The 27,985-nt window shown below is 43.5% G+C and overlaps 1 protein-coding gene across 4 annotated transcripts; it reads left to right on the forward strand.

Annotated features, from left to right (window-relative positions):
* Positions 1 to 27,858, forward strand: FOXJ2 (forkhead box J2). 4 transcript variants are annotated; one of them, XM_052790100.1, is made up of 12 exons: positions 1 to 1,589; positions 11,058 to 11,191; positions 16,278 to 16,630; positions 17,157 to 17,231; positions 19,233 to 19,301; positions 19,671 to 19,811; positions 20,256 to 20,454; positions 22,358 to 22,684; positions 23,065 to 23,166; positions 23,629 to 23,829; positions 24,581 to 24,679; positions 25,252 to 27,858. In XM_052790100.1, exons 3-12 carry the CDS (start codon positions 16,298 to 16,300, stop codon positions 25,338 to 25,340), a joined length of 1,635 nt encoding a protein of 544 aa, XP_052646060.1. In that variant the 5' UTR covers positions 1 to 1,589; positions 11,058 to 11,191; positions 16,278 to 16,297; the 3' UTR covers positions 25,341 to 27,858. The 4 variants fall into 4 exon arrangements, with proteins under 4 accessions (XP_052646060.1, XP_052646062.1, XP_052646061.1 ...); XM_052790101.1 differs by lacking the exon at positions 11,058 to 11,191 and having other exon boundaries at positions 2 to 1,237; positions 1,465 to 1,589; XM_052790102.1 differs by lacking the exon at positions 11,058 to 11,191 and having other exon boundaries at positions 20,259 to 20,454.
* The last annotated feature ends 127 nt before the right edge of the window (positions 27,859 to 27,985 follow it).

Consider the following 27,985-nt stretch of genomic DNA (forward strand, 5'->3'; position numbering starts at 1 on the left):
GAGGCCGGGGAGGAGCCGGGGCCTGCAGTGGAGCCGCAGCCCGGAGCAGCCGGAGCAGCAGCCGCGGGAGCGGCGGGGCCTGGAGAGACTCAGCGCCGCCCGGCCGGGCCCCCCCCCCCGCCCCCGCACCGGAGCCCGGGGAGCCCCCCGGGGAGGAAGCCGAGGCCCGGCGGAAGGCGGCGGAGGCGGCCGCTCAGCCCCGCGCAGGCCCGTGAGCCGCCGCGGCCTCCCGTGGTAGCCGGGCCCGGGCAAGAGGAGCTGGGGCCTGGGGGGAAGCCAGGGACAGCCTCCGGGCAGCAGGGGTGGGGGGACACCCCCGTAGCCTGCCGGGGTGGGGGAGTAGACCCTGCCCGCCGCCCCCCCCCGCCCCGTCCGCAGCCGTGAGGGGACTCCCCGTTAGGTAGCCCCGCTCCCGGCGGGGGGGGGGGACGGGACACGCCGCGGCCCCTTGCCGCCCCCACCTGCCAGCCCTCTTCCCCGCAACTGGCGGGGGAGCTTAACACTTGCCCCCTTCCCCACTAACGAGCCAAGGGTGGGCAGAGGCCCCCCCCCCCCCCCCCCGGCACCAAGCCCTGGTAACTGTCTAGAAGCAGGTCTGCTCTTCCTCGCTGGGAATAGAGCCTCCTGGAGCTCCGTCAGTACTTGTTTTGGGGAGAGGTGTTCTCAGAGCCCGGTTTCTGAGGGTTGTGAGAGTAACCCTTGCCACCTACTCCTCCCTGCTACTGAGCAAATTCTTCCCCCCAGCAGAGGAGACGGCTCTTCTCCAGACCAGGTAGTAACAGGGGAGTCTTCACAGAAGAAACCCCGTATGCCCAAGAGAGGCAGTCCCCAAGACAGAAATAAGCAGGAGCTCCAGATACTTGTCTAGTAATTTAAATTATTTACATCTGCTCAGCAGGCAGCAGAGAAAGCAAAACAAGGGAGAGAAAGCAGAGGCAGATTTAGATATTCTTCTTCCCTTTTCCAGTTGCTGTTAACCACTGGAGATAAAGGTAATTTCCAATACTGACCTCATCCTCCTTCATCCCAAGGAAGATCCCTCATCTCCTAATCCCAAGAGGGTTTCCTTCAGTTATCCTGTGCAAGGAGAGAAGACACACCTCCCATTTACAGGGAAAGGAAAAGGCAGATTTCGCTGATAATATCCACAGAGATAGCAAGAATTTTTTCAGAGAAGGAGATTTGCCCACCCTTAAGGACAAGGTGCACCTAGAGGAAACAGAAGAGAGATTTACAGGTAGGGAGATTGGGGAAATTTATCTCTGAAATAATCTGACAATCAGCGAAAAGGCTGTCTCCCAGGGGAACACCCCTTTAGTAGTTAGCTGCCAAAAGGGAGAGAGGATCTCCATCCTGGGATAAAACCAGCAGTTTTAGGAGACTGACAATCCCAAGCAGATTGTTTTAATACTCAAGATCCTGATTTCATCCACAATCCCTTCACCCTGAAAATACTTCTTGAAGAACCTCTTGGAATAGCTGACAGCAATGCTCTGAGGATGGATCTCAGAGAAGGAGTGTGAAGGGCAGCACCCCAGAAACCAGCACTGAAGATAATCCACCTCCCTCCAGAAAATCTTCCGGACAGAGTGAGTGACCACATTATATCACCTCTCTATTCCTAGCTGTCCTTCTCTTTCGCCTTCTGTCCTTGTTTTCCATGTCTCTTCTCTCACTGTATTGGCTTTCCTTTCAATCTTTTCTCTCTGTTTCTGAACCTCTCCCCAGCCGCCTTCTTCTCTGTGTCTTTCTCCATCTCTCTCATTTAGCTCCCTTATATGCTATATGGAATTGACCTGATTCCTTCCCTCACTATTTAAGCTTATGGGAGACCTTAGCCCTGTTTAACTGTAAGAAACCTCTCTGCCCTTTCCCTTCTACTTTCTTTCACTGGTGTATTTGTCCTAGGCTCAGCCTTTATCATCACCTGTGTGAAATTAATTTCTGTCATTTAGGGGTCATTGAGAAGGATAATACTGGCCAAAAAAAGCTTTGAGGAGACAGGAGCAGTGATTTGTAGTGCTAGTGTCCAAGGATGCACCCGTGGGGTTGGAGTGTCAGTTGTTCTCCATGTGGGTCCTACTATGCTTGTAACTGTGGTAATAAAATCATTGTGCGATGCAGACCTCGCTGTGCTTGGGAGCTGTATGTACAGATCCCAGTGCTAGTACTCCGAGATGTGTAGGGGCTGTGGGATGAATTCTGGAAAGAGTGCCCTTGAGAGTGGGTTCTGTGGTGCTCAGGGGCCTGGGAATGAAAATCGTGACAGTGCTGGTGGAACCTGCTCTGAAAGCCAAAAGAAGCCATTCTGTTGCCACCAGTCTTCATCTGTGTTTTATGCTGTGTTCAGGGGCTAGGAATGTGAATCCTAATGCTAGTGCCGTGGTGAGCCAAGCTGGCTGCTTTTTGTAAATGAGGCAGTTAATTTCCAGTCACAAATGAGTGTTCTGACACTAACATAGTGATTTCCTGCAAAATCGAGTCCGAGGGAGACTTCATCTCAAATGAAGCCAAAGCAGATTCCCATAGCAGAAGAATCATGCCTAAGCATATCTCACCTGAGATATTCCTGTTTCTGTTCTCCAGTGAGATAGCAGTGAGGAAACACAAGATCAAAGGGTCCTTGGCCAGGACAGGAACCCTTCCGGAATCCATTTGGGAGCACAATGGTTAACAGGGAGTCCCTGAAGAAGGAATTCCTTGGTGTAATTTGCTAGCAAGCTCAGACAAAAGATGCCAGGTCCCTCCAAAGTGATTGCCCATTTTGGCAGAGAATTCTGACAGTTATCCATAGCTTCAGAAGGTGCCTCTTTCTAAGGGAGGGCTGAACCACGAAAGCGTACGTATGTTCCGGGGGTACTGTTAGATGCCCTCCTACCTGTTGCCCTATAGTTATGCAATCAGGCTGTTTTGAGTATAGCTGTGTTATCTAGCACAAGGGATGAGATAACTGAGGCATTTTGGCCTTTGTACATTCAAGGGGGTAACTGACTTTTCATGCTCTTGAGGTTAATTTACCTCACGCTGCCCCCTTCCTCAGTAATGACTTGACATTTTTCAAGTGCTTTTGGCTCTGATGGATGCCAGGGCACTTTACAGAATATATATGCCAGCCTTACAAAATTCTCCTCTCCCACGACAGTTATCTTTCTGTGTATGAGATGTTTTTTTTCTTCATTACTAATGATAAAGATTAAGATTTTGTATTTGCTTCCTGAGCTTTAAATATTCATGACAGACATACAGGGCTGAAAGTTGTGTGCTGTAGAGTAATTGTTTTTTATTTGTTAATTGCTGACAGGGCATTCGATGCTGACTTGGATGCACAAAATTAAGACAATCTCTGCTCTGGAGATCTCATAGTCTAAAACACAGCTCTGCAAAAGCTACGACATACTGATGAATTTAAGGAAGGGAATAATTTTTAGAGAGCATAGCTCTTTAGTGTGATCGTGGTATTTACATCAAATTTTATCACAGGTGAAAATGCAGCTTCCTCTGAGGTGGAATACTGCAGCTGTTCTGCACCATTTATTTTATACGAAAGTATCCGTAAAAGAAGAAGGGAGAGTATTATTTATCTTCATAAAAGTGCAAGGTACTTTATAGGCACATTTAAATGAAAGTGCTATGTCTTTAAGAGTTTACAGTAAGAATGTTAAACCTGAACACCTAAAATTAGACTTTAAAAACCACGTTTAGATACCTAAGTAAATAGCCTAATTCTTGTAAATGCCCAGGAACGTACTGTTGATTTCAACAGAAGCAATGAAGTCTTCAACAGTGGAGTAAAGAGACAGTTACACGTGTATGGGTTTGTAAATTTAAATTTGGACATTCATGCTTCCAAAAGTTGACTTTTTAAGTTGAAGTAGTCTGATCCTGTCCTATGGGCACTCTGCTCCCATCTGAGAACTGAGTGTGTGGCATTTCTCAGGTCAAGCCCTTAAGTAAAATGAAATGAGAAGGTCTAGAGAGTTATGGGAAAAGGATTACGTTACTGACAGATCATGAGGTTATATTAACGTTTAAGTATGTGTTCTGTAAGTTCTTGGGTTTTATCTTGAAATCTGGTTCTGCAGTCAAGTTTCTAGGATAGAATAAGGAGTCAGAAAAGTTGGTATGAAATACAGTAAACAGTTTGAGGAGTTTGGATATAATTTCCTGGTCCAAGACGTGGTTGTGACTACTGTAGTATTTTTTTTTTCTTTCTATAAAAATACAGCTGAATGCTGGTGTCTGTGGAGAAGTTTTTTCTTACCACACAGGTACAGGTATCTTTGCTTACTACCTCCTCCCCTAAACTTCAGCTGACCTTCATATAGTGGGAGATTCAGTCTGCATCACAGTTTGGATCTTTGGCCCTTTATTTCAAGTGTCAGAAAGGAGGTATGGTTAATGGCAACTGTGATATGGACAGCTGTCCTTCAAGAGCAGGTCTGAGCTGATTATCTCATTTTACACAGCTGTCAGACAGGAATTACATCTCGGTCATTAGCAACCAAAAGATGAAATGCTCTTGGACTCATTTTTCCATTTGCTTCTCCCAATCTTGGGTAGAATTGTAACCAGGCGCTTTCACACAGAACCCTCTGTGTTTTGTAGTACTCCATTTCCAGAATCTGTTGCCGACTGATGCTTCAGAATTGAAACTTTAAAAAGTATTGTTTCTAGCATTTTCAGTCTGGAAGACAACTTTGAAAAGATGAATAGTGCCTAGATTAATGGACAGCCTAAAATGGTATCTCTGAAATGTTTGAACTCTCCAGTTGTGTTAACTCTGAAGCATAAAGAAAAGCATTTAAATCTCTGTATTGCTGGCTGTTGCACATCGTGTTATTTTAGCAAAAATATCCAGTTGATGTGTTCAACCCCCAAACGCTTATCATCTTGGTAGGAGTCATTATTGCTACTTGCTATCTATTCTGCTATTTTTGTTTCCTTCTTCCTTCTAAGGGATATATGATGAACTTAAAAATCTATAACGTATTTCTGCCCTGTACTCGTGTTTTCACTTTTAAAGGCAGTCTGTGTATGTGTATTACTGAGAGAGAGCAAGCATGCTGCAGTATGTTTTCATAATTAATTAATTGCAAATTTTCATTTAAAGTTTGAAATGAAAATGCAAAATACTGGGAGTGTTTCAAAATTCGGAGACCTCGCAGCAGAGTTTAGGACCGATTTAATGTGTTCTGTGGTGCTTTGCCAAGATTCGGACTAGACTGTTGTTTTATCCTTCTGTCTTTGACCTGCCCCGTCCTCTACCCCATCCTATTATGAACCTTGGAGTTCGTGTCTTAGAGGTAGACAATGCACAGATTTTGCTAGTTCCTGGCCTTTGTGAACCCTTTCCTGAATCCCGTCCTGGGCTTCCTAGTATCATGTCACAGTCGGGTTCCTCTCCTGCACCTTTAAGGCCCAGCATGTTTCCACCCCGCCTACTTCTTTACTCTCATTTCCTCCTACACCGCACTCCTCCTCCCAGTTCTCTCTGTATTGCTCTTTGCATCTCATTTTCCATGCTGTCCCTTTGGCATTCTGTCCTGTGGTCCTATATGCCTAAAGTCCTGCTTCTCTCTTCATCAAGCAAGCATCCCTCATCTCCTCTCTAGGATGCTTCATGGGCAGGAATCTTTTCTTACTACAACTCGCAGGCCCCGCTCTTACTTCCACACCTGCGTTTTGACCTGTTCTTGGTTTGGCTTTCATTAGATTATATGCTTGTGGACACATACTGGTTTTTGTCTGAGGTTATGTCAAGAAACCTGTTCTTTTTTACCACTATATAATAAATAGAATTCTCTTCCTCTGAAAATATCCAGTTCGGCTATGCTGGGGAATGGCGCTTTGTCTCCATAATCCGACTCATTCATTCTCCCACCCTCCCTTCTCCCCTGCCCCCTTCCCTTCCTCTGGAATGGCTGGATTTTAGTTGGTTAGAATGAAAAGCCCTTGCATTACGTTTTCTGGTTCCTTCCAGCACTTCAGGGTCTTGGTTTTGTGAATTGGGGTGAAAAATCTGTGCAAGGCCCAGTATCTCATTTCTCATCTCTCTAAGCTGGTCTAAGTTTACTTGATGTGAAGTCAAGAAATAAGAGAATGTGTGCTCTTTTTTGGCCCTTTTTTATATGTAAGAGAGACTGAGTAATGAGGGAGAGGGGGAGATGATGAGTGAGAGCTTTTATACCTCGAGGAAAAAAAATTTGCTTTTTTGTTTTTTACAATTAGCAATTCAGATTTTGTTTATGCTCTCTGCTGTATAAAGACCATGGCTGATTATAGCAGAAATACGTAATTACTGTTAAAAGTTCAAATCTGAATAATTGGGAAGGAATCTGAACTCCCTGTGGTCACAAATTTAAGGAGCAAAGTTTCTGAATTCTCAGTTTCCCCCAAAAACTATTAAGTAAACAATTCCCCCTCCCCATCAGGAACTTGCAGAGAAAAATAAACAAGCTGCTAAAATAGTTACCTCTGAAATTCCCTTTATCTCCACCTGAACAAAGCAGACAAGCTTTGAATGTAGAGAACTGGTCTGGCATTTGGGAGACCCGTGTTCTCTGCATAGTTCTGCTGCTCCATTGCTGGCTGACCTTGGGCTGCGCACTTCTGCATGCATGGCTTCCCATTTATCCTGGAATAGGTTATTGATCCTTTATAAGGGTTCCAAAGTATAAGGATGAAGAACACTTTATAAAGGCTGGCTGTTCTCGCTGTTGATCACCTTAATTACAGTGTGATATTGAACTCAAAATCTCTATATGCTGCTTTTTGTGGTGTTAAGAAACAGTGAAAGCATGATGCCCCAATTAATTTTTGTTTCATGGAACGACCTGTGACTCCAAAACTGAAAGATCCTGTACCATGTCTGCAGCCTAGAACTGTTGTTTAAGTTGACTTAAGTATGGATATTCTGACTCCCTTGAAGCTTCTCCTAAGATCTCTAATGACCTTTTCTTGGCCAGGTCTCAGGGTCTCTATTCCATCTTCATCCTTCTTGGCTTCCCTGCTGTTTTTGACACTTGATCATGCCCAGTCTTGAAATCTTGTCCTCCCTTGACTTTTGTGTCAGTATTCTCCTGGTTTCCCTCCTACTGTTCTAGTCATTCATTCAGCAGCTTCTGCACTAAGCTATTTATCTTCCTCCGTTTTTTTTTTTTTTTGTAAGTTAGACACAAAGACCCACCTCTGGTATCCTCTCCTTGCTGTTCTTTACCTCCTTCATGCCAGTGATATTAAATTGTGCAACTTGGCATACTACCTTTAACATCTTTTTTGAGTGATTTGCTGCACATTTAAGACCACTGAGGCCAAGATAGAACTCCAGAAAGCTCCTTTGAGATTTCCCTTTGTTTCCTGCTTTCCGCTGTTGCAAGCCTCCACAGTTGAGCTTGTAACATGGGTTTTCTTGCACTCTTCTTGCTCTGCACATACACTCATCTTCCAGTTTCATGGCCTGAATCTCCCGCTGCTTCTTTCTTAGTCTCTTTGGCTAACCCTTATGCCTTCTCCTTCATTTACCATCTTGGTTAATGTTAGCTGTTTTTGCTGCCTTCTGACAACTGTGTTGCCTTCTTGTCTTGTTAAAAACACAATTACTGAAGCTATTCTCCTGGCGTGTTTTCTCAACATGTTGCCATCTCCTTCTTGACAAGCCTGTTCTTTGGCTATCATCCACCACATAAGGTTCCAGCTTCTTGTACTCACTTTAAGGGGCCTTCACATTTATGTTTCTCCCCTATCTGTTGCTGTCTCTTATTGTATTGTCCTTTGCTCTGCCAGCAACGCAAGCATGACATTGTGCTTTTCCATTTCTTGCATGAGCATCTCTTCACATTCTTCCTCAGCTGACTCATGCCTTGATACATACAGGAGAATTGCCAGCCGATAGAGGCCAGACATACTGGAAACTACTTATTTGCATATTTGAAAATTATTCAAAAGGTCTAACTGGTACTCAGAGGTAGTTGTCTTATTATACGTACCCTCCTCTCCCTGGCTTCTTTTGTGAAGAAGGATGATTGCAAAAGTAAATAAACATCATCATAAGCAAAGACAAAACATCTCAAAGACTAGGAAGGTCAGGGTTGAAGCAGAATAATATTTACTTGCAGTTGCAAGGTGGCAACTGTGGCAAGTATATGTGTGGAAGAAAGGGGCTTCTTTCAGTGTCTGTAAGGAAATGAATAGGACTTCTGGGTTGAGGATGATACACAAAATGGAGTGTCCTATGAGTAGGTTGCAGAAAGCCAATAGCGATACTAGTGTTTTAAGCCAGAAGAAACTGTTAATGGGCATGTGTTCCTTGCTAGTGTGGTTCTGAATCCTCTTGACTTTCAAGCTTGGTACAGATCTTTGCAAGTTGTGAGCCTGGCTAGGGACTGTCAGGTGTTTTGTCTCCTGGAAGACAGTTCAGTCAGTTTAGTTCAGAATAACAGCTAACAGAATAGTGAAAAGGAATTATGTTAAAACAGTGGTTGAGACCTAACTTACGAGCTTCACGCAGTATTACTTGATTCTTCTGATCATTCTCCAACTTCAATTTCAGCTGCGCTTTGCTTCCAAACTCCTCTTTAACAGGCTTTTCTGCAGTGCTTTGGTAACCTTAACTCTGGGAGCATCTGCTGTATGTACGTTTTGGCCACATGGTATACGACTAATCTGCACTGGATACCAATTTCCTTTTTTTCTGTGAATTCAGTACATAGTTCTTGCTAGTGCTTGATACCCATTTCCACAAGTGGCACAGAATGGGTTGTGGCTTGTTTCAGCAGCTATTGCAGAGTTCATATTGACTAATCTATTTTCAGTGGTTCAACCTTTCGTGAACAGGTTCTGACCACTTGCAGTCAGGTTTTCATTTTCACTGTGCCTGGCTGGCATTCATTTAGCCCTGGGAGCTCTCTTACATAGAAGCTTTGTAGTATTACTATTATTGAACTGCAAGGTTAACAGTCATTTTTCACTGATAGACCCGTTTTTTAATGGGAATAAGAATACAGTTTTCATTTATAAGTGCATGTTGCATTTTTTTAACCTGGGTTTCTGTACCTATCCTTGCAATGATGTGAAGATCTTCTGAGCAAGGTATTCTGCATGCTGATTTACTTCTGATGTCTCTAATTTCAGAGACAAGCTGGGTATCGTATCAGTGTTTGCATATCCTGTACTGAAGGTTTACTACTGGATGTGATTCTGATAGGCAGCTAAAATTTAAATCCTTCTCTTCAACCTGGGTGCTCCCACGAGGCTGGGGGAAATACTTTCTCTTATATACAGTTTCTCTACCACAGACTTCCTGGTTTCCAAGGGAAAATTTCATTCCAGGTATGTGCTCATAAATTTGAATTATTCCAAAAACAATACCCAATACCTTTCTCAGTGTAAGAGTAATTGTTCTGTTAATATTCTTAAAGCAAATGCCAAAGATTTCTCTTGCCTGCCTTGGCATACGTTTAGAATTACAGCTTCTACTTCCAATGGTAAAATATTGCGTAGTGGTACTGAGGGTAGAGGGATGCTGTAGAGACATTTCTGCTGTGGTGATGTATTTTCATTGTGCTTCTTCAAAGTGCTGGGTTTACTTTTTACTTCAAATCTGTTATTGGGAGGGTTGTCATGGGCCATTTGGCTTACTATTAGAATAAATCTTTTATAGTAGTCTTATTACAAAGAAAATAATTTTCAGCTCAGAAGTATTTAGGCATACCGGTATTCTCAATATCACTTGCTGTTTCTTTTGACAGGTGTTACGTATTCCCCACTTATGCAGCACCATAAATAAACAAACTAATCTTAACTTTGAACACATATTTTCAGACTGTCTGAGGGGTCTCTGTAATGTTTGTGTAGTATTTCTCAGTGCATTTGTGCTGCATGTTTATATGGAAGACAACAAAAATATTTGATTAGTTGGTCTTATTAAAATCTGGCAAGGTACTAGCTATGCTTGATCCTAGTCTCTTATGCCTGTCTCCCTTGACATGAGGATATTTTAGACTTTGGCTGTAATGCCATCTGTTGATAAGTTTAAATAAGCAGGTCAGGTTTTGTAAACTATACCATTTTGTCAGTTTTGTACAAAACTAGTACATAATTGCTTTTGGAATTAGATCCTGATGCACTTCCAACATGGGGGTTTTGGTGACTTTATAGTCCCCCCAAGGCTTCATGCTTCATTAGGACCAAGAATGCGTGCACAGTCAGTGCCATTCATTCACTAAATTCAAAATACAAAATTATACCCTGCTCATGCACCTTTCACAAAATGGAGGGAATTGAAAGGTCCTATGTTAAAATGTGCTATTGTGATATTTATGTAATTAGTAACTATTATGAAAACAAATTTGTTTTATTTTTATTTTTTCTTGAGAGTTAATATGAACCTTATGTTATTGAGATTTCTATTTGTTAAAGGAAAACCATATCTGTATACAATTTAATTAAAACAATTAGTCCAGTGATTTATATTAGGCTATACAGGGTCTAAAAGTTTTCATCTTCCTCTAACTCTGATCTTTCCAGTATCATCTTAGTGTGTTGTGTTGTAACTTTTAGCAAATTTCCAGTTCAGGATGCCATAATTACTGTACCACCTGTGTTCTTTTACACAAAATAGCATTGAGCATTCAAAGCCATTCCATCTTGCACACTATAGTTTTGAGTAGGGATATAGAGTCAGACCATTGTGCAATGGGCAGGCACAGACTGTGACAGTTCATATTCGTATCGGTGATACCCCACTGAGTGCTCTTAGGTGACAGTAACTTCCTTTGGTTGAATTCTTTTTTCCTTTGTGGTTCATGACTGGCGAGAACTGTGCGCCCCCTATTACCACATCTGCAAGCCTATAGTTTATTGGGAAAATGTTTTTCGGCTTGTTCTACTGCTCCCAAAGAAGGGAAGCATGATTCTAGGGTATTACAATTTCTCTTACCTCTTTGCCCCAGGGACTGGTTTTCCTCTTTTCATATGGCACTGCAGACAGAAGTGTACTTTCAAACTGCTTTTCTTTTGGTTTGCCGATACACTAACATGACACCTACCACTCCTTCCAGGTTAAGGTTCATTTTATGAACAATACCCAGCAGCCTCTCTCTTCCTTCTGGATTTGATTCATTTCATAAACATTTCCTGAAGGCTTCTCACAAGTAGTTACCAAAATGATGGATAACAATTTCAGACTATGCAGGTAATCAGTATCCTTTTTTCTAATTTCTTACATGAAACAAATATCTCTCAGTGAGAATGTTTGCTTAGAGAAGGTAGGATTTTAAAGTGTTTTGTTCCTGCCCTCTTAGTTCACACCTCCTTATTTTTGAGGGAAAGCACATGTCTTAATTCCTGCCAGAGTTAGCAAAATTGATTCTTTTCCCCTTTCTGTAATGGCATAAGAATACAGGTTTCGTGCATGCGTAATTTACACAAATATGTCAAAATTGCCTTTTCCCATCAAAGTAGAAGCTGTCCGTTTCTCCATGCACATGGTATTCTTATGTGTTACTTCTCTTCCTTATTTTTTGAGGCAGTTTCCTCTAACTGACATAGTGCTCACCTTTTTGTTTCACAAAGGTTGCAGTCAAATGGTTCTTTTTTGCCAGTTTGTTGAGGTTTTTTGTTTGTTAAATACCTTAGAAGGTAGGTGTATCTCTGAGTATATTAGATGGATATTGTTAGTTAGATCACTGGATCTGTGTTTCAGGCACCTAAATAGAAGTGGCCTTATTTTTGTGGGTGTTCTACAGCAATGTCTCTCACTGGTAGTCCGTTGTGTATTTCTGCCTTCTCAAGGTTTATGTTGAGAAACCTAAGTTGAGTCCTCTTTGAATGTTTTGCCAGTAGTGTTTCATTGGATTGGAATAGCAGTGAATAAAGCAACAGTGAAAGTAAATATAGAAAAGAAAATGTAGAGATTTATTCTAGAATATGCATCTTCTGTAGGCTGTGCCCAGCATAGTTTCATTCATTGTATGACTCGGCTTCACTTCTAACTGATCCTGACTGGCCAGCCTTTGAGTTCAGCCTTAGAAAATGTTTCAGGCTATAAATGTTTATTAACTGCATTCAATATGACCCTTAGAGTGCTGTTCCCCGCATTTCATACATTTTTCAGTCCTGATATATAAGTAGCAGTGATCTTGGATAAGAACTGACTGGCTTAGAGCAAGCACTTGCAAAACAGCAGGGCAGTCAAAGTACAGATTTCTTCAGTCCAGCGGCGGGGATAGTACTATCTGATAGACAGAAGGCTGGCTTGCATTTTTAGCCTGAGGTTTGATTTGCTAGTTGCAAATATTCAAAGTAAGGCAGTAGCTTTCCTGGAAAGCTGTAGTGAAGTATTACTACTCCCAAATGAATTAGTGGTTATTAAAAGGTATTAGATGCTATGGTTTTCTTTAATGATTAATAAATTTTTCTTACAAATCAGACAGATTCTCGTCTGTTTAATTGTAGTTTTGGATCAGTGTTTGGCTGTCATTTTTGCATCTCACTGACCTGTCTTGACTTGGGGTTGTACTGGAACTAGTTAGAGCTTGAGAAATGAAGGCTCTGCAGTCAGTTTCCAGCTGTTGATGGTGGTTATGACTTGGCTACCTTACCCTTGGTTTTTAAAGTCAGCCAAATACATAAACAGATACCATTTACCATGTAAAGTGGGAGATTATGAATTCTTATCTTTGACTTTCTTTTTACTTCTTCAAAGTTAATTCTGGCTTGCTAATGTGGTATTTTTTTTAAACACCCTTGATTTCAGTTCAATGTGTTTGTTAGTCATTAGTATTTTTTTTTTTTAATTTGTTTGAGTGGGATCATAAGACAAGAGTTTGAAAGAAGATTTGCCAGGCAATAAACTGGGAAGGGAAAGTTGGAAGAATCATCAGCTGCTCTGGTTTGGCTGCAGTCTTGTTTTATTGTACCATTAAGTAGCGTCAAGCTGGTGTGCTGCTTGGATCAGGTGAATGAGATATGCAGCACAAATTATAGCAAGTATTACTGTTATAGTAAGTATTCTTTCAAATACTTCAGTAGGCAATTACACCAAATTATTTTTGCACTGACAGTGTTCTGGAATTGCCACCTTACCTAAGGTTTGACTATGCCTGATGATTACCGGTGCCATATTGCCAGGATACAGACTTACAAATCCAGTAACATGATCAGGTTCAAACTTGGAAAAAAAAAATCTTATTCCACTGCTTTGAAATTTCCCACATGATTGCTATTGGGTCTGAGTCTTCACTTTCTGTCTTAAATTACTGTCTAGTTTATATGTTCTCAAAGAGCTGCTGTATTTTACTAAAAAGTAGTTGTTTCCGTACTAGGTGATTAGTGCATATGTATATACAGAATCTTTTTATTTAAGATTTTGGGATTTTTTCTTGTCAAAGATTTCTATAAAGCAGGGAATGAAAATATTCAGATTCTTAGTGTGGGTGTAATGTGCCCCAATTCTAATCTTGCTTGTCTCCGTGACAAGTGTGTTTTACACAAATACACAAAAGCTTGTGTATTTGACGACAGGCGTGTTGCATATCAACCTTACATTTTGCTGCATAGCCAGTCATCCCAAATGCTCTACTGGCATAACCTGGGCAAATCTAAAGCTCTGTGAAAGCTGCAGTGTGTTCTTCTGCTTCTTTTATTTCTGGTGTTTCAGATGGGTATCTTAATCTGCCGTAGGCTTTTATAACCTAATTTTCTTGATTTCTGTGTACGTCTTTTTAAAAAAAAAAAAAAGGAGGGGGCGGCTGGGAAATTTGTATTTATTTTACTTTGGATTTGTATTGTTAGCATAACTGATATTTCATAATGGTTTAACATGCATATGATAAGCAGCAGTAATTTGTTCTCTGATTGCACTGTGGAAATTAAAATTTATATGAGGCACACTTACAAAATTAAGGATTCAACTGATACTTAGTTCATGGTTTTTTTCTCCCAAGTTGAATACTACTTTTAGTGAGGGCAGTATCTGTAAAGTTACCATGCAAATATAGGTGTGCTTTAGTTATGTGGATACCTCAGTGGTCTGTCCATCCCCACTGGATAAAAATACGTTGTTGCTTTTCCCTTGTATAATTCAGGAAGAAATAGTGCTGCCATTTTTTTTTTTTTTTTAATTTAAAATGTTTGAGATTAGATCAATTCACCCAAAAAGGGCTATATTCAATAAACAACAACTCGAGGAGGGTGGATAATGGAAAGCCTTTTGCAGCTCTGATCGTCTAGTTAGCTGTGTAGCAAGTAGTCATTGCTATCATATGCGATAGCATGGCAGATAAGTTAGTAGCAGTTGGGCTTTTCCTTTCCTCCACAGACAGAAAGATGTTTCCACTCGCTACAGATACTGTAGTGCTGCAATTTTACTTTTCAGTCTGTGTGTGCATATGAGTGCAAGTGATAACGTTAGCTGTGCAATTAGGAGGTGTTTTCTGAGCCCAGGGCTTCGGAGTCGCTGCTCGTGGTGGTTGAGGGATGGATCTTGTTGGGGTGTTGTGTAGGTGTTTGAGCCCTAAGAGGTGTGATGAGCCCATGCATGAAAATGAAAGGTTTAGTGCATACAAACGTGTTGGAGTGGAGACTCTTAAGTGCTTTTGTGCTGAGAGCACTTCAGTGCAGAAGTACAAGGTATAATGCATATGGTTGTGGGGGAAGAACAGGGAGCTTCTGTGTCAAAATGCTGGGTGCATCTGTCTCTGGATCTGTGCATCCACACTGTGTTATTGTCGAATACCTATTTTTAGAATGAGTATCTAATTGGTATTCATGCAGATGGGTGTCTCCCTGTCTCATCTGATCCACTCATCTGAGTGATGCACTTGGTGGGAGGTGTCTGCTGATGAATCTTTCCTAAGCAGAGTGTGTTCATGTCTGTCTCTTCTCTCTTACATGTATACATGCGTTTAATTTGTTACATGAGCGTGTACATAAGTATGTGCACGTGTTGACATTTTGTATGCACTAGCATGTTCAAAGATAGCATCATCTAATCCTCTAAAAAGATTAATTTTGAAAAAGAAAGATTAAGAACTTGTAGCCCTTCAGGACGTGATTCTTCTCTTTATGCAAAGAATAAGTGCAGAGCAGGGCAGGTTGTGGCCATGGAAACTTAGCTACCTCAGTCCAGACTTCAAGGGATTGCTCCTAGTATAGTGATGCAGCCAATTATGAGTAAGAATGATGATCTTTCTGCTGCCTTGACTACTACAAAAGACAGTATACAAGTGCTAAGTGTACAAGTTCATACAAGTTCATGCCGCTAAATATTTTCTTCATATAAAATAATTGTTAAATAGAAAACCCTGGGTACAAGTGCTAGCCATGTTGGACAGGTGTGTTTTATTTTTATGAGGGGAAGTATATAATATTTATGAGAGGAAAGATCCTGAGTCTGTTTCCACCCTATAGCAAACTTGTTGTGTGACTTTGGACAAGTAAGTTTTTCTTGTGTCCCAGATTTGGGGAAAATACTTGCCTGTTATATTGTGAATTAAGCAAGATTTAATTCAATAAAATGATATGTATATTTAGGAAAAATGGGTTATGGTAGGCAAAGCTTTAACTATTATGAGCTTAATATAGTCTGTTCCACCTCGACATGGTAGATGTAATTATCTATATATAGTATTATGCGTGATCTTGGTGTTTTAAAATGAGATATGTAATCCTAGCTCTAAGGAATAGGATTCATTATAATGTCACCTGATGCAAAAAGAGAGGCTAGGCCTTGGAGAGAAATTAATTTCCCCCTAAATTAAGATAGTCACAGTCCGGACTTTTCCAGATGATCTAATTAAATTGTGGTTTGTATATGGCATGAAGAAGTATTCCCTTTTATCTATGATTTTCCTCTTACCTAACACAGTAAACCTACTGGATTTCAGGTAATCTTGGTGAAGGGTCCCAAGGTTATATTGCTTACGTCGTAAAGGAGTGAATGTGATACAGCTACTGAAAAGGTTCCACTTCCTTTGAACAGATTTTAGTTCTTTACCTGGGAACCGTTGGGATGCTCTGGGTAAGACTATTCTAGCAATGTTACCATCAGCACTGTCCCAGCCACTATCAGCAAGCATAGTCCTCCCAGAGACATAGTCATTGGCCTTTTTGGATGATTCTGTCTGGCTGTGAATAAGGTATATGAAGTAGGATGATCTTCGCACAGGTATTTGTGGTAGGGGGAGAAGCAGAGGAGGGATGCCAATGGATGTTTCTGTTCTTAGGGTTCATCTTGTTTATATCTCAGGAGTTTCCCTTCTGCTCCTTTCTCCTCACAGATACTCCTGCTTCCAGCATCATGGCCTCTGACCTGGAAAGCAGCCTCACTTCCATAGACTGGCTCCCACAGCTTACTTTAAGGGCTACTATTGAAAAATTAGGGGGTTCCTCACAAGCAGGACCTCCAGGGGCTGCCCGAAAGTGTCCCCCAGGCTCACCGACAGATCCCAATGCCACCCTGAGTAAGGATGAGGCTGCAGTGCACCAAGATGGGAAGCCACGTTACAGCTATGCCACTTTGATCACATATGCCATCAACTCATCACCTGCCAAGAAGATGACGCTTAGTGAGATCTACCGTTGGATCTGTGACAACTTTCCCTACTACAAAAATGCTGGTATTGGTTGGAAGGTGAGGACTTGCATTGTTAAAGTACCCTTTTTGTCTAATAACAAGACTTATTTTATTAATTCTGTGCAAAATATCCTTACTGAGCAAAATAAAAAGACAGATGTGAAACTAAGTTGACCAAGTGGAAAAAATGCAGAGGCAGAAGTCCCATTTTCTCTGAGAATTTTATTTTATGTATGTGGTGGGCTCTTAAGAAGGAGCATGCAAAAAGCCCAGCACCAACAACCAAGAAAAACAAAACAAACAACCCCCACAAAACCCACATCACTACCAACCTCTGCATCACACTGATACTATTTTCATTGCACCTTCCATAGATGAACAGGTGGTTCAGCCCCATAATTATTCATCCTAATCCATCCCTCTCCTTTCTACAGCTTCTGTTCTGCTCCGTTCTGGTTATATGTAGTGAGCTTTGGCTTTTGAGTATGCACCATCCTATTTTCTCTACCCGCTCCCGGGCATACTCAAGAAGGCTGTATGTTTCTGTGGTAGCACTTACCTGTATCTCTTACTCTCTCATCAGAACTCTATTCGTCATAACCTCTCTCTGAATAAATGTTTTCGGAAGGTGCCTCGACCGAGAGATGATCCTGGGAAGGTAAGAAATCTGCATGCTCCTGGGCAAGCAATTTAAAACTGCAGGGAATAAGCCGGGGTTGCCCTTTCTAACTCATGGTTGGAATTTGAAACCTAAAGTGTAGGCAAAAATGGAAGCAGTAGTAAGATTTACTGCAGTGCTTTGGCTACAGAAGCATTCGCTTAAAGGGAACCTGTAAAGGGGCCTTAATGGTTTTAGCAATTATTTTTCTTATCTGTGATCTTCGGTTGACTTTAAAGATACTGGAAGAAGGAAAGTATGGGGTTGAATGTAATTTTTTAGTTTTGTTTCTTTTTCTTCTTGATCTTTATGTGTAAAATGTGGGTCTAGTCCAACCTGTTCTGTTACGAAAGATGGTAGTGGCTGCTGGTGAATGGCAGGACTATGATGTGACATCATGGGTTTCATGGAGGCAAGATCCATGGAAGTGAGAGCAGAACTACTACCTATTTAGACTACAAAACATTTGGTGTTGGGGGAAAAAAATGTCACCATCAGATAGTGCAAATCTGTAGAAATCATTTACAAGTAAAACTCAAGAATTTAGGAATTTGTTGGCTAAGTAAGGGCTAATAAAGCTCTGTTAGTGTATATAGATTGTAAAGGGTAATTGCTAGCAAGACCAAGACTTGGCATCTTGGCATGCAGATATTATTACTGTTAAAAAAAACCAAACAAGCAAGCAGAAGGAGATGGTGGGGACAAGAAGCTATGTATTCAGACAGAAAGATTGTCTCCTCCCCCCATCCTAAAGTTACCAGAAAGGGCCACTTGCTCAGGCCTTTTATTTCAGGTTATATTTAAAGGACTAAGCAGTGCTCAGTTGGTGTCTATAAATGGAAGTAGTATACCTTTGAAGATCACTGCTCAAAAATACCATTGATTATATGGCTTATTCCAGGAAATCCTAACTGACTTCAGTGTGTATGTGTGCAGGTGTTCATTGGCATGTTGGGCTGGGTTTTTAATGAAAACCTGTCATGTGCTTGTCACGGATTATTCAGATTTCAATTGGAGGTTAAAATGAGCTAAATCACATTCTAGAGTTGTCTTTATACTTATTCAGAAAACAACAGATATAATTATAGACTATTGTATGTTGAAAGGGACCTCTGGAGGTCAACACACACTCCCACCCCTTCCCGGAGAGGGGCAATTGGATTGCGTTGTTGAGGTCTTCCTTGAGTTTTGAATATCTCCAAGGATGGAGATAGCACAGCTGGGCACTTGTTCCAGTGCTGCACCATCATCATTGTGAAGAAATTTTTCTTTATATCTGATTTTAATTTCCCCTGCTGTAACTTGTGGTTGTTGCCTCTTATTCTTGTGCTGTGCATTTTTGAGAAGAATTTGATTCCGTCTTCTTTATAATCTCCTTACACAGTTGAAGACAGTGGTTAAATCCCCTTAGCCTTCACTTGTCCAGGCTAAACAGATATCTCTGTGTGAACTGTTTGTACATCATGTATTTTAGCTCTTAACCATCGTGGTGGCCCCTCTTTGGATGTGTTCTAGCACATGAGTGTCTGTCTGGTGCTGGGAACCCCCCAAATGGGCACAGTACTCAAAGTGGAGTCTCACAGCATGGAAAACAAGCAATCCTTCTAGCTGTCTCTGCCCAGTCTGAACATTGAGTTGGTTCTCATCAGTCAATAACAAATGCGTATTGTGAGGAAGGTACTGAAGGGGGTGTGCATGCCCAAAAGAGTTGGCCTAGCTTGGTTCAAAACATCCTTTGCTCTTCTTGGTGCCCTGTCTCAGAGTGATGGAAACATAGAGCATTCTGCCTTCCACCAGTAGCATCGTACCTCATTGTTCAATACAACCCAACACAAGAGAGGAATCTCTTTCCAACACCCAAGTCTTGGTTGTCTGATGTTCTGGCGGGTGGTCCTTGTGGTCCTAATGTTTAGTTGGTGCTGTATTCTTTGAGTCAGTAACCTCCTGCTTCAAGAAGCTCTCTGATTTAATTGTGCATTCACCAATGGGTCTTCTTTCCAGGGCTCTTATTGGACAATAGATACGTGTCCAGACATATCTCGCAAGAGGCGGCATCCTCCAGATGATGACGTGAGTGTTGTTCTTTCCAGACAGCACGGAGCAGGAGGGGGAATTCCCTTCTTGTTCCAAGGAGTCCTTCCAGCACCAGACCATGGTACCGTTTTGGGGGCAGGGTGTACAGGTGGGGAGACAAAGGCTAGGACTGAATGAAATAGCAGGTACATCCTGCTGATTGGCTGTTGTTGCTGCTGTTCAGTAGCAAAGTTAATCTGGTTTAAAGTCCTTTAGCCTGACTCTTCAGTGACTAAGGCCCAGTTCTCCTCTTTTCTAAGCCACGAACTTCTACAGCGGGGGAGCTGGCTTCCCATCTGCAGTTTCACTTCTCCATCTGTTTTTGATTTCTGCTCCTTTCCTTTTCTCTTTCTTCCGCATCCACAGATACCACAAGACTCCCCAGAGCAAGAGGCAAGTAAAAGTCCCCGAGGGGCTGTTCCAGTCAGCACAGAAGCCTCTTTGCCACCTGAGGCCACCCCTCAGCTGTCGCTCCAGAGCACCACCCCTATTGCCAACTACAGCCAGGTGAGCAGCAGGGAAAAGGATGGATGCCTTATGGCAGGGGAAGAGGAGAGGGGGAGGAGTGCATGAATGGAAAAGCGAAGTGGTGAGAAGAGAGGGAATCGTGAAAATGGTAATATGGAGGCAAAAATAAAAAGAAGGGAAGAAGCTGAAATTGCTGAGACGGAAAATAAGGAGGAAGTGAATTTTAACAAAGGGCTGGATGGGGATAAGGATAAAGGCATAATGGTATTAGATAGCTGAAGAAAAGTCTGGAGCCAGTGTGCTGCAGAGGGAGGGTGGTGGTTGATTTTCCTCAAGGAAAATGGCATTTGGGAAGATTTGCTGGGAGATGAGCAAAGTGATAGGGGATATCTGTGCATGTTCTACCTGTATCTGATCTCTGGATCCCTGTCTCAAGGTACAAAACCTAGTACGAGCTAAAGGCCTTACTTCTACCTTCCTTAGCAGGGTGCGGGGCCTGTGGATGTTGCCTCTACTGTAGCAGGGGGGCAGGGCCGTGAAGGGGCCGATGTGCCAACCCCACTGTACAGTGCCAACCATGACTTCAAGTTCTCCTACTCTGAGATCAACTTCCAGGATCTTAGCTGGTCCTTCCGAAATCTCTACAAATCCATGCTGGAGAAATCATCTTCCTCTCAGCACGGTGAGTAACTATATGCGTCATGTGGGGTGGGCAGGTATCTGCCCACACAGTCTTGTCCACTGATCTATCCTTGGTATCTCTCAGATTTTTCCTTGTTTAGGAGCCTGTGCAAACAGACTTTCCTTCTTTGGCATGCTGTAATTAGTTCTGCCAGGAGCAGATAAGAAATCTGCATGTCCTTTATGTATTGCTCCCCTTAGTTCTCTGAGAATAAAGAGGATAATGATTTAAAAATACCTTGTGTTGATACAAAAGCAAATGCTAAAATGGCAGAAGCTTAGAGAAATGAAGTCCTGAAGAAAAGCATGTTGGAGAAGTATTCACAATCTGTCAGGCTAGAAACCATAAGAGGGAGGGGATTGTTGCATGTGGAGTTTCTCCAAAAGGAGAGTGGAAAGTCGTCATTGCTCAGATCTGTTAAAACTAGGATTGTACAAGGCCTTGGAGAGTTGAGCTTTGTGGAATTGAGAGTGTGGAAGAGGGACCCTGCAGCTACATTCATGGCTTGCAGTTCTGGGGCCGAGGAAGCAGCCACCAGAGGGCAGAATCGCTGATGGGATGGGATGTCCACGGAAAACACTTCAGAAAAATCTACTGTTGTTGTTCCTGCCTTTAAACACTCTTCTAAATGTTAGGCTGGTGTAAAAAGGAATATGTTATTAGATGAGCCTCTCACCTCTGCTGTCAACCGTCGTACAGTGCAGGCAAAGTTTGCTACTCTGGGAGGAGCCTCCTGAGCTTTCAGCTTCAGTGAAATAAAAACTTACTACTTTTATTGCTTTCATCATGCTGGCACTTGAGATTCCTAGTGAGGAGCCTGTTGTGTGAGGTGGTGTAGAGTGAGCAAGCTACAAAAATGTAGAGAAGAACCTTGACTCAATGTGTGCCTCTGTAAAAGCTTAGCAGTGGTCTGGGTTTGGTTTTTTTTTTTTTCCCCAGGTCTTCAGCTTTAAGGTAGTCTAGGAAAACTTGCAGGTTTTGAGGAAATTTTGTGGGCAACTTTTGAGTCAGGATGGCAGTATTCATCCTTTTGCCCCATTGCAGTAGTAGGGTGCTCTAAGGGTTGAGTTTGGATCTAGTGAAAAACTGAGGCTTGCTTGCGGATGGTCAAGTAAGGGCACTCAAAGTAAGAAATGGGTAGCTCAGGTTAGTGGCATGTAATGCCCTTCACTGTGATTTTTCCTGGAGGTTCCACAACATAAAGGGAGAATGAACGAGGGAAGCAGATGTAAGAGATATGCCGAGTTCCTGACGTGGGGAAGAATGGAGAACACCTGATGCTCTTGCATGTAGGGGATGCCTGAAATACGAGAGGATAGAAATGACACACCCAATGAGTCAGGAGGAATGAAAGTGATAAAGGAGCCCTGATGTGTGCAATGTGCTCTGTCTATAAAAGCAGTAGAATGTGTGACCTCTAATGATCTGTGTGAGAAAAATTGGTAAGGTTCCCAACCAAGCTACTGTAAGATGGGAAGTGAAGGGAGCTTTTTGGAAACAGCAAGTCAGATTTATCAAGTTACCCATTTTCTAAATGTTTTGTTCTTTAATTTTGTTTAATGGTCATTTTTAGGAAAGCAACACATGCATGACATTTCAGGAGAGCATGGGTTATTTTGGTAAATACAGGAAAAATCCAGGGGGGAATTTAAGTGCCTAACTCTGTACTAGAAGTTTATATCCTGCTGGGGCTTTGTTGTAGAGCCTTTTGTTTTGAACAGAATTTGGAGCACAGTGAGGGCATAACTGTGCAGGTGATAGTTGTTGGCAGTGCCCTGTAGAGGGCACTCCAAAAGCTTCATAAATAGCAGGATGAGCAGTGTGAAATGAGAGATGGATAATTTAAGCAGAGGTCTGATCCAGGCAGCTCTTAAAGCTCCCTCCTCTTCCTTTTACTCGGCAGGTTTCTCTTCTCTCCTTGGTGACATGCAGCCCTCCAACCACAACTACTACATGTACCAGCAGCAGCAGCAGCAAGGCCCCTCATCAGTGGGTGCTGCTCCCCCACTCCACACTCCAACCCCAGAGGGTTGCCCATCCCAAGGGGGAAAGCAGCAGGGTGGTGAAGGTTACGGCCCTCCACCAGTGATGTCCATGCACCCACCCCCAATGCAGCATGGAGGCTACCACCAGCATCAACAACATCACCCGCACTCCCACCCACAGCAGCAGCCACATCAGCACCAGCAGCAGCAGCAGTCACAGGCTTCAATCAACAATGCTGGCTTTGGTGAGTCAGGGGTGATGGAAAGAGCAGCTGGGGAAAAGAGAGCAGTGAGGAGCCCCCAGAAGAAATTCCACAAGCAAGTTTTCCTCAAGTAGTGCCTACTTTGTGTGTGGAAAAAGGGTGAAAGCCAGTTATGATTGAAATCTGAGAAGGAAATTGCTTCCTTACTGAAGGAAAGGAGGATACATCCACACTGGGTTTGGGATTCTGTTTAGGGATGCAGGATAAAGTCAGGGGCTAATCTCCGCTCTCCCAAGGGAGGAAGTATTTCTAGCTACTGTAGCATCAGGCTCCTTGGTGAAGAGAGGTCAATCATTTTATATTAAGGGGTGGAGGGAAAGGGTGGTCTGTATTGGAATAATCTTGTCCCCATTTCATTCCAGCATTTCCCCCTGATTGGTGCTCCAACATTGATTCCTTGAAGGAAAGCTTCAAGATGGTAAACCGGCTGAACTGGTCTAGCATTGAGCACTCCCAATTCTCAGGTCAGTGTTGGCCTAGTGACTAGGTCTGGTGACTCAGTGGCTAGGGCTGTAGTCTAGAATATGTGAGTGCTGTGCCCAGAGCTTTTTTTCAATGTAACCATGTCAAGTCCATGGGTTTCTCAGTGGCTCAACTCTTCTACTTGTAAAATGAGGTGTGCTACTTCATGGCTTCTGTTAAAGACCCTGAAGCACTTGAACACTGCAGGAGGTTGGGGCAGGGGCAGTTCATTCATAAAAGTATGTCAGATAGCTGACTTGAGATTTTTCCCTCCTATTCTTCCCTCCCGTACCTGAGTCAGTGAGACAGTATCCTAGATATGGAGCTCTCCAGGAGTTTGGTGACAGATTTGAAGCGATGAAGTTGGGTTTGTGGGGAGACGGTAGGATTTACAGGTAGAAGGCAAACTCTTTGCAGGGAAGACCACAGTGTGAGTGCTTTGACATCTCCTTTGTCCCCTGCAGAGCTGATGGAGAGTCTGCGCCAGGCTGAGCGGAAGAACTGGACGCTGGATCAACACCATATTGCCAACCTCTGTGACTCCCTTAATCACTTCCTTACCCAGACTGGTCAGCTCCCTCATCTGCTTGGTCCACAGCAGCCCCCCCGAATCTCTGATTCTTGTGCCCTGAACAGTGGCAAACAGGAGCAATCCATGAACCAAGGTAATTAGGAGGGAGACTAAAATAACATGTAAATGAAGGCCCAATTCTGTGAATATCCTAAACTACTTGCAGCATTGCCAGGCAATCTAGCACTGAGCAACACAGGGCTAGGCTGTCAGAGCTGTTCGTAGCAACTCAGCTTCCTCTGGCTTTAAAGAATTAGGATGTCCTATGTCTGTGGCGTAGACAGACCATTATTAAGTGATGCATACCGCTGACAGGCAACCTCTCCAGGCAGAAATACATTTAAAAGGTAAACCCATAAAAGGAGAAGGGGGTGGTGGTTTTTGTAGGTGACCAACAGAAAGGAATGGCAAGGTAGAGAGACTGCTATTCCAGATGGCAGGAGCTGTAAAGAAGAAAGCTCTTGCACCCATGTTGGAGAAATACTGACTGGACAAGGAGTAGGAGGATGCACTCTGTGGAAAGCACAGAGGATATCATGGTCTTGATAGAACTGTGATGGTGTGTGTCATCTAGTGCTGAACTAAATGGATGATATTGAGCCAGCTTGTGGCGTTTCTGGATGAAAATTTTCTTCTTTTACAATAATAGAGAAACTCCTGCTGGTTCCAAGAACAAGATCCCTGACCAAGCTATAGCTTGCAGTTAGGACCCAACAGCTGAACATCTCCTCAGTATCCCGTGGGTCTGAGTGAGTTGCTCTGTGGCTGAGCTGCCACCCAGTCAGGGCCAAGACAGCTGACCAGAACGTTAACAGGTTTCTTTTTTTATTCCTTTCCTTTCCCAGTGAACTCCTATGGTCAGCCCCAGCCTCCCCATCTCTTCTCCGGGCCATCTCCTATGTACCAGATCTCCACCCAGGACTCTCCAGGATATAATCGCCCAGGTAAGGGGTGACGTTAAGGCATATTATACCAATGAACATTAAAGAACTGGTTCCCAAGCCCTTTGTGCATTTTTCCCAAAGCACTTCCTAATCAAATGGAGCAATGAGGGTAGAGAGGGAGCCTGGGCTGCAAGGGACCCTCCATTTAGAGCTCTGCCATAGCTCTGGCGAGGTTTAGGATTTCAGTGGCCTGATTTCTTTCACTTCACATAAATAGTCTTCTAGCTCAGCCTCACCCTCAGTTGGTTGCTTGAAGGCAACTTTACATGAGAAGCTTCTGTTGATGAAGTCCTTTGTGCTCTATCAGCAGTCAGCTGGAAGGAAAGTTAAGGAGGCTGAAACTTAACCTCTGTAGAAGCTGCTGTGGAAAATTTCACAGCAGGCCACCTGCAGACATTGGTAGGTGCTCTCTGATGGAGAAATTCATGCCAGTAGTGTTCTTGCTCGCTAGACTGTTGGAAGGGAGAAGACCCAAATCCCTTACGCTTCCTTTGCCCAAGAGAGCACGGTGAAAAAGCATGACATTTTTTTTTCTAACTGTTCTCTTTCCTTTTTCTTGTTTTTTGGCTTAGCTCACCATCTGGTCCCTCGGCCTCCAGGGCCGCCTCCAGGCGCCAATGAGGAAATCCCCGATGATTTCGACTGGGACTTGATCACCTAGCGAGTTACAGACTTGATAGCCCGTCCTTTGTGAAGGACGCGGGAGGGGAGGGGGACATGGGGTCAATGGTGCCAGCACCACCCTCCCCAGCCTCCCTGCCTTGCCTGTATATAGATATATATTCTCTATCTCCGCCAGAGAAGCCACCGCAAGATGCTGCCGAAGATAATCCTTCCTTGCGTCCTGTTTTATCTTCTTTTTCTTCTTTTGTTTATTATTATTATTGTTATTATTATTATTATTATTATTACCAATAATTGAGCACAGCCCTCCCCCTCCTCTGGTGGCCTCGGACGCATCAGATCGGCTCTTTCGTGTTGCGTGGCGCCCTGTGGAGGGCAGAAAGATGGGTCCTTGGTGCCATGAAAAGACCTCGGAAGGCTGAATCCTCGAGTGCATCTTTCTCTGCCTCCGTCATTTTGCGTTTAACAATCCCTCTTTCCCTTCAAGGTGGCCGGTGAATCTGTCGTATTGGCTACTGGAGTGAGAGAGCCTAGTGGACCCTGGGAGCCTGTAGTTATGTTGTTTCGTAAATGTTGTAAAGGTCAGGGGGCTAAAGGGACACTGGAGGGGTGATCTTAGCTCTGTGAACTTTCTCGCACCAGCAGGAAAAGCAAGAAAAGAAGCAGAGTTCCCAAGTACAAAGAGAGGGTAATCCCTGAGGTAGGGAGAGCTGAGCTGGGCTGGGAGGGTAGACCTGAGTTCGGAGAAAGGAGAACGTAGCAGAGATGGTATTTCAGCAGAGAAGTTGGGTTTCAGAATGCAGTGCCATCTGTGAGGACTGAGAGAGATTTTTTTGAGGGAATCCAGACCTGTTTTCTACACTGCCTTTTGCAGTCTCCAGGTGAAGCCTACGTACCCATCAGGTAAAAGAAGCAGTCAGGGGTGTCACATGTGATTCAGCAAATTCTATTCCCCAGAGCTTTTAATTTCACCCCCCACCCCTTCAAGCCCTTCTTTAAAATATGTAGTGAGGCTCTTACTTGCATATGCAAATTTGGAAGTTTTCTCCCATCGGTATTTGTTCAGTTGTTATTTGGCCCTCTGCCCCTCCTATTTCTTTGGAGACTGTCCTTGCCTGTGGTTTGAGAGTGCCAGCACCAGGAGTCGTGCCGCGTGGGTGCAAAGTCTCAGTCAGTGGTTCCCACTTTGTGAATGGGCTAATGGTGGGAAGAGGAAGCAGCTGCTCAGAGTGGAGGTGAACTGGGGGGCTTCTGGTCAAGGGCCTGGACCCTCTGGTCAAGGAACTGGGAGGCCCTCACAAGTGGTTTTTGTAAGAGGTGCATTAGAAGAGAGAGGTGAAGCGGGGCAGATTTTTAAACCGAACAGCCAAAGAGTGTAGTGTAAAAGGGAGGAGGGTGGGTCGGACCCCTTGCAGTTCAGCTGGGGAGGTGATGGAAGCTAGCATAAATCCAAAGGATGAGTTTTGTCAGCACTTGGAAATCAGGAAGGTGGAAAGGGTGCAGGAGCAGGAGTGAGTGTTGAGATGCCTCCTGCCCAAAGCTGTGTCCTGTGTTCCCCTTTTTTCTGGTATGGCTCTGTTCTGTCAAACCTCTTGTTTCCTCTTAATATTTTGTAAAGCCTCCCCCTGGCCCTTATTCCCCGTTTACCAGTGAAGGGAACCAAGATGGAAATAAAACATCATGGCTGCGTGACAGACCTGGGGCAGGGGAGTAATAACCTCTACTCTTGATGGCAGGAAGGTGGGGAACTAGCATTGCTTTTTAAATTTGCTGTAGGGATAAACAAGTTGGATCTTTGTCAGGGAAGTGGACAGAGTCTCATTGTATTGGGGAGGGGGGGACATTTTTGTTTCTTTTTTTTTTTTTTTCTTTTTTTTTTTTCTTTTTAAAGTGTGTGGTTTTCGGGGGGGGGGAGGGGAGAGTTCGTCATTGAGTGTTTCCAAGAGAAATGAGGAATCCCAGACAACTTCAACATGGAGTCAGCCGTTATCTCTGCTGCCTCAGGATGGGAATGATACAGCTTGGAAGCATGCTTGATGGGTTTCTGTGGAAAGTGGCACCAGAGACGCCCATGAGGGACAACCTCTGGTAGGTGCCAGTTAGTGCTTTGCAGAGGAGGTTACTGAGAGCTGGCCCTGTGGAAGTCTGAAAACACCACTGGAAGAAAACCAAACCAAGATGGCTCCTTCTGCGTATCCAAGTGCTCCTCGTTTGCATATTTGCCTCATTTGCGTATTAAGTTGCGCCTCATTTGCATATGTAAATACATGCCGGTCAGTGTGCAAATTAGCCTCGTTCCTCTGCCCCTGAAATAAATGTGCATTGTTAGTGCGTGGGAAGGCATCGGGCGGAGGTCTGCGGGGTGCGCGGGTACCGGCCCACAGGGAGGGAGGGATGCCGGCCTGTCCCGCAGAGGGGTCCTGGGGGGCCCCTCCGGCGTGGTGTGGCCCCCCGTGCTTTGTGTCAGTGGTCAGGGAGAGAGGGGCGTGGTCTCACGAGTTTATTTTTGTGCATGCTTTCTTAATAAAAAGAAAAAGTGAATGTTTATGGTTTAACTCTTTTGGTGCCAGTATTGAATTTTTTTCTAGCGGCGCCCGTCAGGTGGGCTCGGTTCCCGCCTACTTGCCTTAGGAACAGAATTTGGTTGTGGACGTGGCTAAATTAACAGCCCACACCTATACG

Source organism: Harpia harpyja, chromosome 6, assembly GCF_026419915.1.
Source record: "Harpia harpyja isolate bHarHar1 chromosome 6, bHarHar1 primary haplotype, whole genome shotgun sequence".
NCBI lineage: Eukaryota > Metazoa > Chordata > Aves > Accipitriformes > Accipitridae > Harpia > Harpia harpyja.